Below are 16,107 nucleotides of genomic sequence, written 5' to 3' on the forward strand. Positions count from 1 at the left end.
TCTTGGAGACAGGTTCTATGGTAATTATTGACAGTACAAAGGCTGAACCATAGAATGATTGTGGTTTGCCTCTGACCACACAACTAAGTGATGGAATGAGATCTGGAGTCTACATGGTGGTTGGAAGTCTTTGCTTTTTAGCTGTTGCTTTGTATATCTGCTCCACTTGGTTTCCATTGCTAGTTTTTATCTGGAGCATCTCTGTATCTTTCATTTATTCAGTAAATATTTTGTTGGGATGTGAAATGTATGTTGGTTGATTCTGTGCACTGAGGTTTTAGCAGTAAACAACGTGGATAAATTTCCTGGCAGTGCCAAGGAGCTAGGTCCCGGTTTCTAAAAGGGGTGTTTGGGATCAGTGAAAACAAACTACTTGGGGGTTGGAGAGATAACTCAGTGGTTAAGAGCACTGACTGTTCTCTTCCAGAGGTCCTGAGTTCAATTCCTAGCAACCACATGGTAGCTCACAACCTTCTGTAATGTGATCGGATGCCCTCTTCTGGTGTGGCTGAAGATAGCTACAGTGTACTCATATAAATAAAATAAATACATACATCTTAAAAAAAAAAAACCCAACAAATTACTCAAAGTCAAATTGTGGGTCCAAGCTGCTGTCCTCTGCTGAGATGGCTCTCTAGATTGGGCTTTCGTGTTCTCTCTCTCTCTCTCTCTCTCTCTCTCTCTCTCTCTCTCTCTCTCTCTCTCTCTCTCTCTTTGTGTGTGTGTGTGTTCTGCTCCAGACAGCTTTCAGACCACTCTGTGTGCTCTGCTCTAGACAGCTTTTTCTTGCTATTCTGAAAACCTTCCAGTTGAGACAGCTAGCTTTCTGCTCAAGACAGCTCTCTCTGTTAATAAAAATTCTAAAAGCTCTTTGAATAGCTCATGGATTTTCTGACCAAAGTCAGAAATCCTGTTAGAAAAAATTGAGAAGTAATTCTTGGGTTTTCTGATCAAGATCAGAAAGCCAGCGGGGGAAAAATTCTAAAAGAGCTGTGTTTGCTCTTCAGACAACCTTCTCTGGATAGCTGCTGGGAAACATTCCTAAACAAGCTGTGTCAACTAAATAAATCCTATGAGAAAAAATTCTAAAAGAGCTATGAAAAATTCTGAAAGAGTTGGGTTCACCCTTCTTGGATTTTCCCACCTTCTAAATCCTGTTAGAAAACAATCTTGAAGAGCTGTTTTCGATCCCCAGACAGCTCAGCTCTCTAAGAACTGCTACTGCTTATTTCATGAAAACCAAAAGCCCAGTTTTTAATTTGCATATCAATTCCATTATTTATTCCAGGTTCCCTTTTGATCCCTATGAATCCTGTGACCCCAACCCCTGAATTCTTAGGAGACAGCAAGCACTTTTTGTTTCTTTTTTTTTTTTTTTTTAATATTTTATTTATTTATTATATATGAGTACCCTGTCGCTGTCTTCAGACACACCAGAAGAGGGCATCAGATCCCATTACAGATGGTTGTGAACCACCATGTGGTTGCTGGGATTTGAACTCAGGACCTCGGGAAGAGCAGTCAGTGCTCTTAACCACTGAGCCATCTGTCCAGCCCTCCTTTTTTTTTTTTTTTTAATATTGCAAAAAGAATTCAGAGATCCGCCTGCCTTTGTAAACTTGGCTAGGTGGGACCTTGTCCTGAGATTACCGTTCCGACCACAGCTGGACCTAAATTCTCTCTGTCCAAGGCTGATCTTGAACGCAGGAATCTGCCTGCGTTTGTATCTGCCTGTATCTTTCTGACAAGCTGGCACGTAGTATAGCTCCCTTGTTCCTTTAGACCTGTGAAACTCCTTTATACAATTCATATTGCATACTTAAACTTTTTGTGTAGTTGAGAAATTATATATTTTTGAACTCATGTTTTTAGGGCTCTTTTTCCACAGCCTTAAGGGTTGTCTCGAAGGTCCCAGTGTTTACCTTTTTGTTGAGACATTAGCCACACCTTCGCCTCCTGGACTCAGACTGTCTGTCTCTGATTGTCACAGAGTCATTAACGTTAACTGGGAGGCCATTCCTCAGGGGCGTGTGAAAATGTACACAGTTACACAAACAATTATGCCCAACCTGCTAGCCCTGTCCTAGGGGCAGGATTCGTGGCATTCTGTCCTACCAAGGCCATGCCAGATCTGGCAGGTCAGGATCTCCCAATTCTTATGTTTCAGTGTTGGAAAGCAGTACAAAGGCAAGGCGTGTCTGGTAGTCAGGGCTGTGAGGAGAAGAGGATGAGAGGGAAGATGGTGGCTGGTACTGCTTTATATTAGGATACTGAGGGAAAACATGGTTGATGAGGTAATGCTGAACAGAAGTCTGAGGGAAACGCATAGGCGCTTTGTTTAGAAGGTCATTTCAGGCAGGGAACGCAGACTGTACAGAAGCTCTAAGGACACACATGGTGGTGAGAGTTTCTAGGAGTAGTAAAGGCTATGGTGAAAAGGAATGGAGCAGTTGGGTGGAGGAGGGGCATCTCTTCCCTAGGTGCTGGAGCCAACCCTTTTGTCAGTCAAAGCTGGAACCGCCACTAGGGGAGCGAGGATGATTTTAGGAAAGGCAGAAAAAAAGATGCAAGAGATAGATATGGGAGGACTGCTGGTCAATGCCATGCCAGCAGCCGCTGTATTCATGATTAACCACAAGCAAGAAGTCAGACAAAGTAAACTCCAGATGTGCTCCCCGCAAATAAGTGATCTCTTTTTGGCTTCCTGAGCTGCAGCCGAGCTCTCCTCTGCCGTCATGGCGACTGTTCCAGTTGCTTCCTAATAGGCCTGTTTGCCTACTTCTCTGTGAAGGTTGATATTGTTGATTTGACACGATTTGACAGGATCCAGAATCACCTGGGAGATAAACGCGTAGGCTTGTCTGTGAGGGAGATTTTAGATTGCTTTAATGGAGATGGAAGGGCCACCCAAAAAGTGGGCAACGTTTTGTGGACTGATGTCCCTGCCTGAATAAAAAGGAGAAACAGAGCTGAGCTTATCTCTCAGCTTCCCTGACTGCCAGTACAGTGTGCCTAGCTGCTTCAGGCCTTCCCCCACGGAGTTAGACCCTTCCTAATGATGTTGCTGGCTGGGTAGTGGTACCACATGCCTTGGATCCAAGCACTCAGAGGCAGAGGCAGGCAGAGGGGATCTATGAATTCAAGACCAGCTTGGTATACAGAGCTAGTTCCAGGAGAGCCAAGGCTGCACAGAGAAACCCTGTCTCAACCAGAAAACAAACAAACAAAAAAACCCTAAAAGATGTTGCCATAGCAACGGGGGAAATAACACTCTGCTGGTTTCATACTGCATATATGTCCATATACTACATGAGTCACTGGTACCCATGAGGCTAGAAGAAGATCCCAGAGTCTGGATTTAGTGCTGGGAAGAGCAACAAGTGCTTTTTACTGCCTAGTCATCTCTCCAGACCATATCTCCCCCCTCTTTTCTTTCCCTCCCTCTCCCTCCCTTCCTTCCTCCTTCCTTCCTTCCTTCCTTCCTTCCTTCCTTCATTCCTTCCTTCCTTCCTTCCTTTTTTCCTATAAAACAGGATCTTACTGTCTGTCCAAGAACTCACTATGTAAACCAGGCTGGCCTCCAGCTCACAGAAGCATACCTGCCTCGAGTGCTGGGATTAAAAACCCATGCCACCGTGCCAGGCTTGCTGATCATATTCTGTGGGATAGACTTAGAGACCACAGAGTCTGCTTCTGAGCATCACAGACTAGCCGGTTTGTTTTTCCCAGGCCTGCGTCCTTACAACTTCATTCTCTTCCCTTTTGCAGGGTTCCTAGCCTTGACTTGTTGGCATTTTGAGTATCAATTCTTCTTTTAGTGTGTTTTATAGCATTTTTGTCCTGTGTGAGATAGATGCTGTTACCAGGCCCCCACCCCACCCCCCAGCTGTGACAAACAGGTCTCTAGACCTTGTCCTGCTGTGATTGGCTTGTCCGTAGGCACACCTAACTGCATTGTTTCTCCCAGTTCTTCTGTCTTGAAATAAATGCTGCTTCTGCAGTCTGTATTCTGTTAGATGTTACTGTTCTTTCCAGATCCTACTTAATGATGAGAATGGTAGCTAAGATGTGTGGGACTGTGTGGTTTTGCAGGTTTTCCTCCCCATCCCTATCCCAGTGCTTAAGTATTGAACCCCAAAGGGTCTTGAGTTTGTGTAGCATTGTCATTGAGGACTTCCCACACACACCCCGCCCCCAGAACGTTACATTGCATTTCACATTGCCCTGGGCTAGGTGCTTCACTGTGTCTGCTTCTCCAGATTCAGCTCTTGGGTAAGGCGGGCTGCAGTCTCAGCTCTTTGTTGCTTTCTTAGCCCTTTTGCTAGGGATAAGATCAACTGACATCCTGGAGATGTTATCATCACCACTCCCTGTTTTATTTTCCATTTAATAGTTAAGTAGATTCCAGGGCCTGGGCAAATGCAGAGTACTTTCTATTCCTACTGTAGCTCCCAGCATTTCCAAATGTAAGGACCTCACCCCCAACCCCCTTAACATCAAACATTTCATGGAAAGGCAGGGCTAGAGAGATGGCTAAGCTGTTTAGAACACTGGCTGCCATCCCAGCTCCCTCTGGCAGAGGCCAGGACGATAACCTCAAGTTAGAGACAGGCCTCCGTTCCACAGCAAGTTCTAGGCCAGATCCTGTCTCAAAACGAAACAACAAAAATTTCATGAGATTCCTCAACTTTGTATTAGTTGTGTTATGGAATATAATTAATGACTGAGTTTGGTGGCATATGCTTTTAATCTTAGCACTCTGGAGGCAGAGGCAGGAGGATCTCTGAGTTTGAGGCTAGTCTAGTCTACATAGTGGGCTATGTGGCAACAAGCCAGCCAGAGCTACACAGTTAGATCCTGTCTCAAAAAAAGTTAGTGAAAAAGGAACTTTTAGGGTTGGAGAGATGGCTCAGGGGTTAAGAGCACTGGCTGTTCTTCCAGAGGTCCTGAGTTCAATTCCCAGCAACCACATGGTGGCTCACAACCATCTGTAATGGGGATCCAATTTCCTTTTTTGTCCGTGGATGGCTATAGTGTACTCATATAAAATAAATAAATGAATCTTTTTAAAAAAGGAACCTTTAGCTTCATTTTTAATTTAATTTTATTATTTTTTTAAAGATTTATTTATTTATTTTATTTATGAGTACACTATATCTGTCTTCAGACACACCAGAAGAGGGCATCGGATCCCATTACAGATGGTTGTGGGCCATCATGTGGTTGCTGGGAATTGAACTCAGGACCTCTGGAAGAACAGCCAGTGCTCTTAACCACTGAGCCATCTCTCCAGCCCTCATTTTTTATTTTTATTTAGTTTTTATTTATTTATTTTCTGGAGACAGGGTTTCTCTGTGTAGCCCTGGCTGTCATAAAATTCTATCTGTAGACTAGACTGATCTCAAACTCAGAGCTCCACCTGCCTCTTCCTCCTGAGTGCTGGGATTAAAGGTGTGTATCACCACTACTGCCACATTTTATTTTTTTCCCTATGTAACATTCACAGAAATTTGAGAAATATCGGGCAGTGTATATTCAAGCCATATCATGAGTTCTGCCTGCTAATGCTGTTTGTAGACTCTTGAACGGTGCCTTCACTCCAAACCACCTTCAGGATGGAGATGGGGACAAGGCAAAAAGGAGAAACTGCTAGCCTGTACCTAAGCTGTTTCCCCATCTCTCTGAACTAATGACCCCTCCTCTGCTGTCTTTATGCACCTTTAATGGACCCCCTGGGATAATTGGTGCTTTGCCTCTATGCCTCTGTCCGTCTGTAGGCATTAATTCATTATCTAAGCACTTAGCTGTGATGTGTATCTCATGCCCTTGAAGATGCTCCTGGTTAAGTTCAGAATTCCTGTAGACCAGACCAACACATGTCTTCTCAGAACTCGGATAAACATTTTATGGGGTGTGCTCAGAGCGGGGGGCCTAAAGAGTGGCTTCTCTGTTTACAACACACCCAAGAAGAATCTGGGACCATTGTTATGAGGGGCACAAGCAGTTTCCTCTCTGTGACTGGATCCCCTACATCTGTCTCCCCTATTCATCCACGTAGCTTCCAGGCGAAACCAGTGGGACAGGACTTGGTATGGGGGAAGTGTTCCAGCATTTGGCTGGAGGGCGATGTCTAGAGCATAGCTGGTCCATGAGTGAGTGTCCATGGGTGGTCTGAGGAATGACGACTGGACCTGAGTTGGTTCTCTCTTCTCCTCCTGGATACCCAGGAGTGCATGCAGGTCTCAGGCTTGGCCTTTACCCTCTGAGCTATTTTGCCCTCCCTGAATCTTTCTTAAAAGTGTAGGTGGGGTAAGGGGGACTAAAGTTACCAGCCAGCAAACCGGAAGACTTGAGTTCAATCTCTGGGACCCACTCCCTGAAAAGTTGTTCTCTGACTTCCACACATGCACTGTGACATGCAAAAATCTCTGTGTCTGTCTCTCTCTCTCTGTCTGTCTGTCTGTCTCTCTGTCTCTGTCTCTCTGTGTGTTTCCCTTTCTCTCTAAATGTAATCGAAAAAGCGTATTTCAGGGCTGGAGAGATAGATAGCTCTGCCGTTGGCAGCACTGGCTGCTTCAATTCCTAGCAACCACATGGTGGCTCACAACCATCTGTAATGGGATCTAATGTCCTCTGCTGGTGTGTCTGCAGACAGCTACAGTGTAATCGTATACATAAAATGAATGCATAAATAGTTTTTAAAAAAGAAAAAGCACATTTCTGTAATACTTTTTGTTTACTATAATTTCATAAATTTCCTGCATGCTGTTCCTGTCTTTCTCAGGTACTGAGGTGTGGATGACTAGAAATTGGCTCTAACACTGAGTGATAGGGCCAGCAGAGCGCTCATGAGGCTTATTCTGAGCAGAGGTGTATGTGATTCATTACATACAGATAGGGACCCAGAGGCTGAGCCGTGAAGTCAGCTAGGAGGAGTGCCTGTGCTTGCCTGTGCTTGGGAAGGAGGCTCAGTGTGATACCCTGAGCATTGCTTAAGCAGGTTCTGACTATGTCACGTAGCTAATGGCCTGTCACAGAGGGAGAGATTTGGCTGGGATAGAGCAGAGCATAGGAAGATGAATTTCGGTTTCCACCTTTTTTTTTTCTTTAAGCTCTGGCTGTCCCGGAACTCAGTCTGTAGACCAGGCTGGCCTCAAACCCAGAGATCTGCCTGTCTCTGCCTCTGCCTCTGCCTCTGCCTCTGCCTCTGGAGTGCTGGGATTAAAGACGTGTGCCAACACTGTCCAGCTCCTAAAAGGACTTTTAAAATGATTTTTTTATTTTTTAAAATGGAAATGTTTTCGGTTTATTTTAATTTCATATATGTATGTGAGTGTGTATGTGAGTTCGTGCTTGTGAGTATGTCAGATGCCCCTGAAGCTGGAGTTACAGGCAGTTGTAAGCTGCGATGTGGTGCTAAGAATCAAACTAGAAGAGCAGTAGGCATGCTTAATCAATCACCAAGCCAATTCTCCAGCCCTATTTATTTTTGAAACAGGTCCTTACTATGTGGCCCCATCTGGCTTTGAATTGGAAGAGATCTGTCTCCCAAGTACTGGGATTTGAGGAAGGTGACAGTGTGGCGTAAGATTGAATTTTACAGAGGAGAAAAGCAGGGTTTGGAGAAGCCAGGAAGGAATTGCATAGCTGCTTTGCCTGGTGGTGATTGAGTTGGGATTCCAGAGTTTCTCAGCTTCTGGAGTCCTGACATAGTTTTTACTGGCCTCAGTCAGCCTCCTGGGGTAGGAAAGGGCCCTCTGCACGTGTGCACCCAGTACAGGTGGGCTAGCAGCTGTTGGCTGTGCCAAAGCCACCTGTTAACCAGCTGTCAGATGAGGCGGTTACGGTCTTCTCTAGTTATATCCTCACCCATCTTTTGTTTAAATCCAAAAGACAGCTGTTCACTTGTAATTATATTGATTAAGCAATCATTTTGTTTCAGTGAGGAAAACATTTGGAAGCTCTGTGAATACATCAAAACACACAACCAGTATCTGTTGGAGGAGTGCTACGCTGTCTTCATATCGAATGAGAAGAAGATGGTAAGTTGGTAAGTGATGACGGAATGAGGTGAGGTTCAGGGGGACCTGAGAAGCCAAGTACAACGCAGACACTGTGCTGTTCTAACATACACTTTGGAGCAGCAACCTTTCAAACATTTATTTTCATTTAGATTCACTTTAGAAGTATTTAGTCCCTTACTCTAGGTGACAAACTGTGTGATGGTGTATTTATGCAGATTACATTCCCTCCCCTCCTTCCTTTTTGAGACAGTGCCTCATAGTGTAGACCTTGGCTGACCTGAAACTCACTGTGTAGACCAGACTGGCCACAGACTGAGGCGCCCTTCTGAGAACTGGGATTATAGGCACGCTGCATGTATGGCTTAGAGCTTTTTAAAAATTGTGTTATTAGAGCCGCCTGACTCAGATTTGAAGTAAAGGTTTGTCTCTGTAGTTTAAATAGAGCTGTAGTAAACTTTCGTGAATCGTTAGATGCAGCCCTTTGTGCCATCTTTGGGGTTAATAAAAGTCCTATGAAATAGGCCAGGTTTATTTTAATGACTTCTGTTTCTAGAGACAGAGCTCATGTTACCTCAGCATTCAACCTCACACTCATTATGTAGCCAAGGCTGGGACTGCAGCCTCATACTGCCATGTCTGCTAACTTTCTCTACATAAAAAAAGGCAAAGAAGGAAGCCAGGTAACAGTGGCTGAAACATTTGGGAGGCAGGGGCAGGCATATCTCTGAGTTTGAGGCCAGCCTGGTCTACAGAGTGAGTTCCAGGATAGCCTGGGCTACACAGAAAAAAACCCTGTCTCGAAAAACAAAACAAAAAAATATGAAGAAGGAAAGATGCAGAGAGGTCTCAGGATAACTGAACAGGAAGGCAGGACTTGACCCTGCCTGGCCTTCTGTCTCCTAGTCTAGGCCTTCCTGCTCTCTGGAGGGCACTGCAGTCTTCTCTCCTGAAGGACGCTAACACTTAGGATTGGGACATCATCCCTTCACGTTGATGTTAATTGCTTAGAAACGTAAACACTTTGATTTTTTTAAAAAAGATTTATTTATTTTTATTTCATGTGCATTGGTGTTTTGACTGCATGCATGTCTGTGTGAGGGTGTCAGATCCTCTGAAACTAGAATTACAGACAGTTGTGAGCCGCCATGTGGGTCCTGGGAATTGAACCTGGGTCTTCTGGAAGAGCAGCTTGACCACTGAGCCATCTCTCCAGACCCAACATTTTTGATTTTTAAATTTAATTTAGTTAACTTAATTATTGTTTCTGAGATAGGGTCTCACTGTGTAGTCTCGGCTGGCCTGGAACTTACTGTAGACCAGGCTGGTTTCAAATTCACAGAGAACCAGCTGCCTCTGCTCTTGACTGTTGGGTTTAAAGGTGTGTGCAAGCATGCTTGATTGGTTTTTTTCGGGGGGAGGGTTGGGGAGACTACAGGTATGGGTGTTTGCCTACCTATGTGTCTGTGTACCCTGTGTGCACTGTGCCTACAGAATCCAGAAGAAGGGGTTGGATTCCTTGGAACTCGAGCTACAGATGTTTGTAAGCTGCCATGTGGATGCTGGGAACAAATCCTGGGTCCTCTGCAAGAGCAGCAAGTACTGTCCACTTCTGAATAGTTTATTGCTCATCAGTGTACTGCTCTAGAGGACCGACCAGGATATGAAGGAACTCACGGATGTCCACTTCTGAATAGTTTATTGCTCATCAGTGTACTGCTTTAGAGGACCGACCAGGATCTGAAGGAACTCACGGATGTCCTATATTTTGTAGGTACCTATTTGGAAACAGCAGGCAAGACCTGAGAACGGACCTGTGATCTGGGTAAGATGGCCACCCAAGCATCTCTGATGCATTGTTCTGTGTGGCCTCTGAGTGACCATTGTGCTGTCGTAAAGCAGAATTGAAGGGACACTAGAGAAAGGCTATGACAATTGTTAATACAGGGATCTCCTGAGAAAGGATGTTATTGTGGACGTATGTTCTTCTAAATTTTTCTTTTGAGATCTATAGTGGTTTGTGTATGAAATGTCCTCTACAGGCTGCAGTGTTTGAATTCCTGTCCCCTAGCTGGGAGTGCTGTTTGGTGGGATTGGAACCCTTGAGACCTGAGGCCTAGCTACTAGAAGTGTGTTACTGGCGCTGGACCCTGAAGGTTCTACCTACTTGTTATGACCCATGTTCTCTCTTTCTCTTCCTCCCAGTCTGTTGTCATGTGAGGAGCAATTGCCTCCCATTCCTGTTGCCATGGACAGTCACTCCCCTCATTATGCCTAACCTGTAGGGTTGGTTGATGGTAGTCTGAAACCATGAGCCAAGATAAACATTTGCTCACTTAGGTTGTTTGTATGTGGAGTTGAGAAATGTCGACGAGTACAGAATTACACAGGGAATCTGAGGCAGGGTCTTTCTGTGTACTTTTGTTTGGCCTGAACCTTCCAATTCTCCTGTCCCATCTCCCAAGTGCTGGATTTAGAGATGATGTCTGGCTTTTAGTAATTTTTATAAATGTCCAATGTAAGAAAAATTTGTGGTTTCCCAGGTAGCATTAGGAGCTTTTTATATATAGCCTGGTTGGTGTTTGACGTATCTGGAGACTGATTAAAAGTATAAATTGCTGTGTTAGTTTATCTAGGCCTCAGTGTGCTTGCCTGCTCTTGTTCTCTCTCTGTGTCTCTGTGTCTCTACCACACCCAGCCTAGTATTTTTCTGAATATTTATCATTTGTTTGTGGCCTGTGTGCGAGCATGTGTAGCAGGTGCACACAGAGGTGAGAATGAAGCTTTGTAGTGCTGCTTCTCGCCTGCTCTGTGGAGGGAATTTCTTTTGTTTCTGTTGCTGTGCTGGAGGCTCTGGGTTCGTTGGCCTGTGACCTTACAGGCCTGTCTGCACCTTTCACTTGGCCGCAGGAGTGCTGGGACTGCAGGTAGATGTTCAACACCACGTCCATAGGCTTTTGACGTGAGTTTCTGGAGGTGGAGTTGAACTGTCAGGCTTCTGTGGCTGGTCCCTTTTCCTGCTGAGTCATCCCTGACTCAAGATCTTCTATTCTTCACTAAGTCGTAGGTAAATGTGACCGGTGCTGTGGTGGAGGAGAACTGGTCAGCAGGCCAGGAGGAAGTGGGGCTGATAACTCATCTGGAGGGAGGGAGTGCACTTGATTGATAGATCCATTTCTACTTTCCTCAGTTGGAGCTGGAGCTGCAGGGAGCACTGGGCACACAGTGGCCCCTGTGTTGATTATCTCTTCATCTCATCAGGGAAAGCGTTAGCACGCTGAGACACGCCGAGGAAACCCCAGGTGCTGTTAGCACACTTGTACGCTCAACGGGTGTTCTGGTGCGTTTTCTCCTGCAACATTTTCTCCTGGGTTTGAGGCACCAGCCTGCATACCTGTCCCTTGAGAGTCCTATGTCCTCCTTGCCATCAGCTGGTGCTGGCAGTGCCTTGTATCTGGAGAGTAAGAGGTAGCCTCCATTCTGTAACCAGCAGGGCTGTGAGAACTGTCTTTATCCTTCTCCCTTGAGATGATCCTTCCCAAGCACATGAAAGGTTGGCTGCTTTGTTTGTTTTTTCTTTTCCTTTTTTGGTTTAATTTTTTTTTTTAAATTAGAAAAGTAATACAAATTGGAAAGTCATGTTCTTCCTTGCCCTCACCTCGGGAAGCCCCTACTTAGCAGTTTGGAGGGCCACTCATTTCCTGTCGCTGTAAGTGGTACAGGGGACGAATCACGGTGAGGAGAGGTTATTTTGTGCTCATTTTGGGTTTCAGTCCATGACTGCTTGGCTCTGCATTTGTGCCTGTACTGAGGGACAAACACGTGGTGGGGCAGAGCTGTTTGTTGTATGGCCAAGGAGAGGACGAAGAGGAAAGGGCTGGGCTCCTGTCTCCTTCAAGGATACACCCTCAGTGACCAGGACACTTCTCACTAGGCTTCACTGTGTTTTTGTTTTTAAGGTCTCAGTATGTAGTTCTGAGTGGCCTGGAACTCTGCATGTACCTCAGGCTGGCCTTGGACTCACAGGGACCCACCTGCCTCTCCCTCTTGAGTGTCAGGATTAAAGTGTGTGTCACCACACCCATTCTGGCTTCACCACTTGAAGCTTTCCCTGCCTCTCTATTGCCACCCTGATAAGTAAGCCTTCAATACAAGGGTTTTGTTCTTGTTTTTCTGGGGGTGGGTGTGAATGGGTAGTGAAGATCCGAAGTGTAGAAGATATCTTTGAAGCCTTCTTTTGCATTCATGCATGTGAATAAGTATATGCTTCTTAATGCACATTTTGATCTTTACATGCTCAAACTTTGAAATATAATACAAAATACATCTATGTCCTACAATCAGTTTTTCTGTTCAACTATAGAACATGGGGTGTCACGGAACAGTGTGTCACACATTGATTGTTTAGCCGTGTCCCAGTCACTGGCCACTTTTCAGAGTTGTGGCTTTGTGTTTCCTCTCATTTAGCTTAAGAGTTACAAGGAGGGGATGTTAGCCCGACGGCTGCTTCCCTGCTAATGTGCTGCTGTGTGCTGACCGTGATGTTGGGATGGACCGTCCTGCACTAACTGGGTTAACCTCAGTGATTATTATTCCTAGGATTATCATGTCGTTCTGCTTCATGTGTCAAGGGAAGGACAGAGCTTCATTTATGACCTTGATACTATTTTGCCATTTCCCTGCCCTTTCGACATTTACATAGAAGATGCCCTTAAGTCTGATGATGACATTCATCCACAGTTTAGGAGGTGAGGAAATTCAGTACCAAGCTACTGATTTTCTGAAGTAAGACTTGGTGATTACACAGAAGTCCCCTCTCTGCCTCCCTCCTCCTCTCCCTCCCTTTCCTTTTCTCAGTCTTTTCCTCTCTTCTCCCCTCCCCCTCTGCGCTTCCTCTCCCTTCTCCTCTGTCTCCACCCTTCTCTTTCTGCATTATTGGTGTGCCTGTTGTGCAAGAGCTTAAGAGCATCTTAAAGCTTTAAAGGTTCCTCGTCGTTCAAAGGGTTGGTGGCATTATAAATATCAGTGTGGTGAGGACCAGCCAAGCTTGAAGACCCAGGTTCCATCTCTGAGATCCACAGGGTGGAAAGAAAGAACTGATATCTATAGATTACCTTTGACCATAAACACACACACACACACACACACACACACACACACACACACACACACACACACACACACACACAGAGGCACGTGTTAAGAAAAAAGTGTGGGTTGGGGATTTAGCTCAGTGGTAGAGCACTTGCCTATCAAGGCCCTGGGTTCTGTCCCCAGCTCTGAAAAAAAAAAGAAAGAAAAAAGTGTGATGAGCTCAACATTTTCTTCCAGATGTGTTGAGGGTTTTTCTCTTGTTGCTGGAGTGTCAGCATGGCCAATGTTGTCAAAATCAAGAAAGTTGCAAGGCAACAGCAAAAGTCCTACCCTTTGCCCCTTCTGTGCAGTGTTACTAGAATGCTGGACCCCTTATGTGTAAATAAGAACAACTGGGTGATTTGCTGTCTGTATTTCCACAGCTTGGGGTTTCAGTCATTCCCTTCCGCTTGTACTAGCCACGCACATGTGCATGCATTCATATCGGTGTGGAAACTCAGGAGTAGCCTTGTGTATCTCATAGAACAGAGTCCAGTTAGCAATGAGTTGGATTGCCAGCAGCGATGACTCCCTGATAGAAGCGTGTGTTGATTTACCCGCAGGAAATTCAGAGTGGTTCGTGCTGACTCCTACTTGAAGAACTTTGCTTCTGACCGGTCTCACATGAAGGACTCGAGTGGGAACTGGAGAGAGCCCCCTCCAGAGTACCCCTGCATTGAAACTGGAGGTGAGCTCTGCCTGCTCATTGCTCAGATCTGTGTCTCTCTTAGTCGGGCTTGTTTAGTTTTGAGACAGGGTTTCTCTGAGTAGCCTTGGCTGTCTTGGAGCTTGCTCTCTAGACCAGACTGGCTGGCCTCTAACTCACAGAAATCCTCTTTCCTCTGCCTCCTGAGTGCTGGCACTAAGGGCATGAGCCACCTCTGCCTGTCTAGCTGTCTTTGGAGAAGCTCCCCGAGTGGTGAGGATAAATGAGGGTACCCATCCTCTGTACCTCCTGGATTCAGCAGTTGAGGCACAGAGAGCAGGACTGGAAGGCAAAAGCCTTCTTGGGGAGAGTCCGGACAGAGGAACAGAAGCCATGGCAGCAGCCAACTGCTTGTTGTTGTAAATGTGTGCTGGGATGTTTACACACCGGTGTGTCCTACTGGGATCAGTAGCACATGGCCGTGCTGGGGTTTTATTCACTGGTAAAAGAAATCCCCGGTGCATCCTCCCAGTGTGTGAGGTGTCATTTTAGTGACCCTGTAATAAACCTGTGTTCATGACACTTCCTTTCTGTGCGTCTCGGCAGTAGTCCAGTTGAGGACGCCCTGAGAGTTAACAGAGCAGGCTGTTCCCCCTGTTTACTGTTGCTCCGTACTCATAGGCTTTCGAGACATTGTCTGTGACTGTAAATTGTTCACACCATTCTAGTTATGGGTGAGATCATCCCATCACATGGCTAATGTGGTCTGCAGGAAAATGGCCTGCAGGCTATGCAGGATTCTTCAGAAACAGGGCAAGGCCATCAGTAGCTCTTTAGGGAAGAAAGCATAAAACAGCTAACGTATTTGAAGGGCATGGACTCTTAACGAGGGTTCTCAAGTCTCAGCAAGAAGATAATGAAAGAAACCACAACAAAAACTGTAATTGCTTCCTCTTGTCTCACCCTAGCTTTCCCATGACAACCATGAGAGCTGTGTTAGGAAAAGGTGACTGGGTACCCTGGGGCTAACCTGGGCACCTAGTGCCTTGGGGTGGTGGGGGGAGGTGACTGGGTACCCGGGGGCTAGCCTGGGCACCTAGTGCCTTCCGGGGGACCCATTTCCTGTGTAGATGTGGATTCCTGCAGCCTGGAACTCGGTAGATAATTAGCACACGGTCTTATCAGGACTTGGTCCTTTTCTTTACAGCTCAGTGCACAGTAGGTCATAGCACACGTGGCCTTATCAGCCGGTAGCTCTAGGTGCCATGCTAAGCTTTAGCTAGCTTCTGCACATATAAACGTAATCTGTAATGCGAGCTGGGAAGATGGCTAGATTGGTCAAATGCCTGCCGAACAAGCGTGAGGACCCGATTTGAATCTACACTCCCCCCATACCCCTGTCTCCTGGAGCAGAGATTTTCTCTATAGCCCTGGCTGTCTTGGAACTCACTCCATAGACCAGGTTGACCTTGAACTCACAGACCTGGGGTTAAAGGTGTGTGCCAGTACTGCCCAGCTGAGTTTGGATCTTCAGTGCCCACACAGAAGGCAAGTGTGGTGGCATCTTTAATCCTAGCACAGGAGGGGTGGATCCCTGAAGTTGGCCACATTAGTTGGACCAGTGAAGCCCAGGTTCTATGAGAAACCTTCTCTTAAAACATGGGTGGGGAGCTACCAAGGAGGACACCGATGTCCATCTCTGTTTTCCACCTATGTGAACGAAGCACAACCCCCCATACACACACATAAACAATCCGCACTGTCTCTCAAGAATATTGTTTTCTGGGGGCGATTTTGGAGGAGTTGTAGGAAGAGAAAGAATATGGCCAAAATACATCATATGAAACTCTTGATAAATAAAAACATTTTAAAAATATTTTATTTTCTTTAAAAAAAAAATTGTTAGCTAGGCTGTAGTGGCACAAGCCTTTAATCTCAGCACTTGGGAGGCAAAGGCAGGAAGATCTCTGAGTTCGAGGCCAGGTTGTCCAACAAATCAAGTTCCAGGACAGCCAGGGCTAGACTCAAAGAAACCCTGTCTTGGAAAACAAAAACAAACAAACCAAAGATTTTTTTGTTGTTTATTTTAAAATTTTAGATATTCTTAATTTTTTTAAAATTAAAATATAATTATACTGTTTTCCCCCTTCCCTTTTATTTTTTAAATTTTATTTTTAGATGTTTTTATTTTATACATATGGATGTTTTGTTTGCATGTGTGTGTGTGTACACCACATGGTGCTGAGAAGATCAAATGGAGACAGTGGCTGTCTTGAAACTAGAGTTGTGAGTGACCATCTCAGTGTT

General features: G+C 45.4%; 1 protein-coding gene and 2 non-coding genes across 7 annotated transcripts in view; 2 read left to right on the top strand and 1 right to left on the bottom strand.

The window, feature by feature from the left end:
• Nucleotides 1-16,107, top strand: part of Ntaq1 (N-terminal glutamine amidase 1) — a 51,615-nt gene that overhangs the window by 1,182 nt on the left and 34,326 nt on the right. For 2 of the 5 annotated variants that reach the window (XM_032915720.1, XM_032915728.1), the window contains exons 2-5: nt 7,943-8,042; nt 9,796-9,846; nt 12,621-12,769; nt 13,718-13,842. In XM_032915720.1, coding sequence (XP_032771611.1) covers nt 7,943-8,042; nt 9,796-9,846; nt 12,621-12,769; nt 13,718-13,842 — 425 coding nt within the window. Of the gene's footprint in view, nt 1-7,942; nt 8,051-9,795; nt 9,847-12,620; nt 12,770-13,717; nt 13,843-15,376; nt 15,733-16,107 lie in introns of those variants that run through there. The other 3 variants (XM_032915751.1, XM_032915744.1, XM_032915737.1) reach the window with 3 other exon arrangements.
• Nucleotides 938-1,002, bottom strand: LOC116890427. Its single transcript, XR_004386625.1, has one exon. It is a non-coding gene; the product is annotated as a U7 small nuclear RNA (small nuclear RNA).
• Nucleotides 5,909-6,035, top strand: LOC116890610. The gene has a single exon (XR_004386761.1). It is a non-coding gene; the product is annotated as a small nucleolar RNA SNORA11 (small nucleolar RNA).

Source organism: Rattus rattus, chromosome 1 (assembly GCF_011064425.1).
Source record: "Rattus rattus isolate New Zealand chromosome 1, Rrattus_CSIRO_v1, whole genome shotgun sequence".
Taxonomy (NCBI): domain Eukaryota; kingdom Metazoa; phylum Chordata; class Mammalia; order Rodentia; family Muridae; genus Rattus; species Rattus rattus.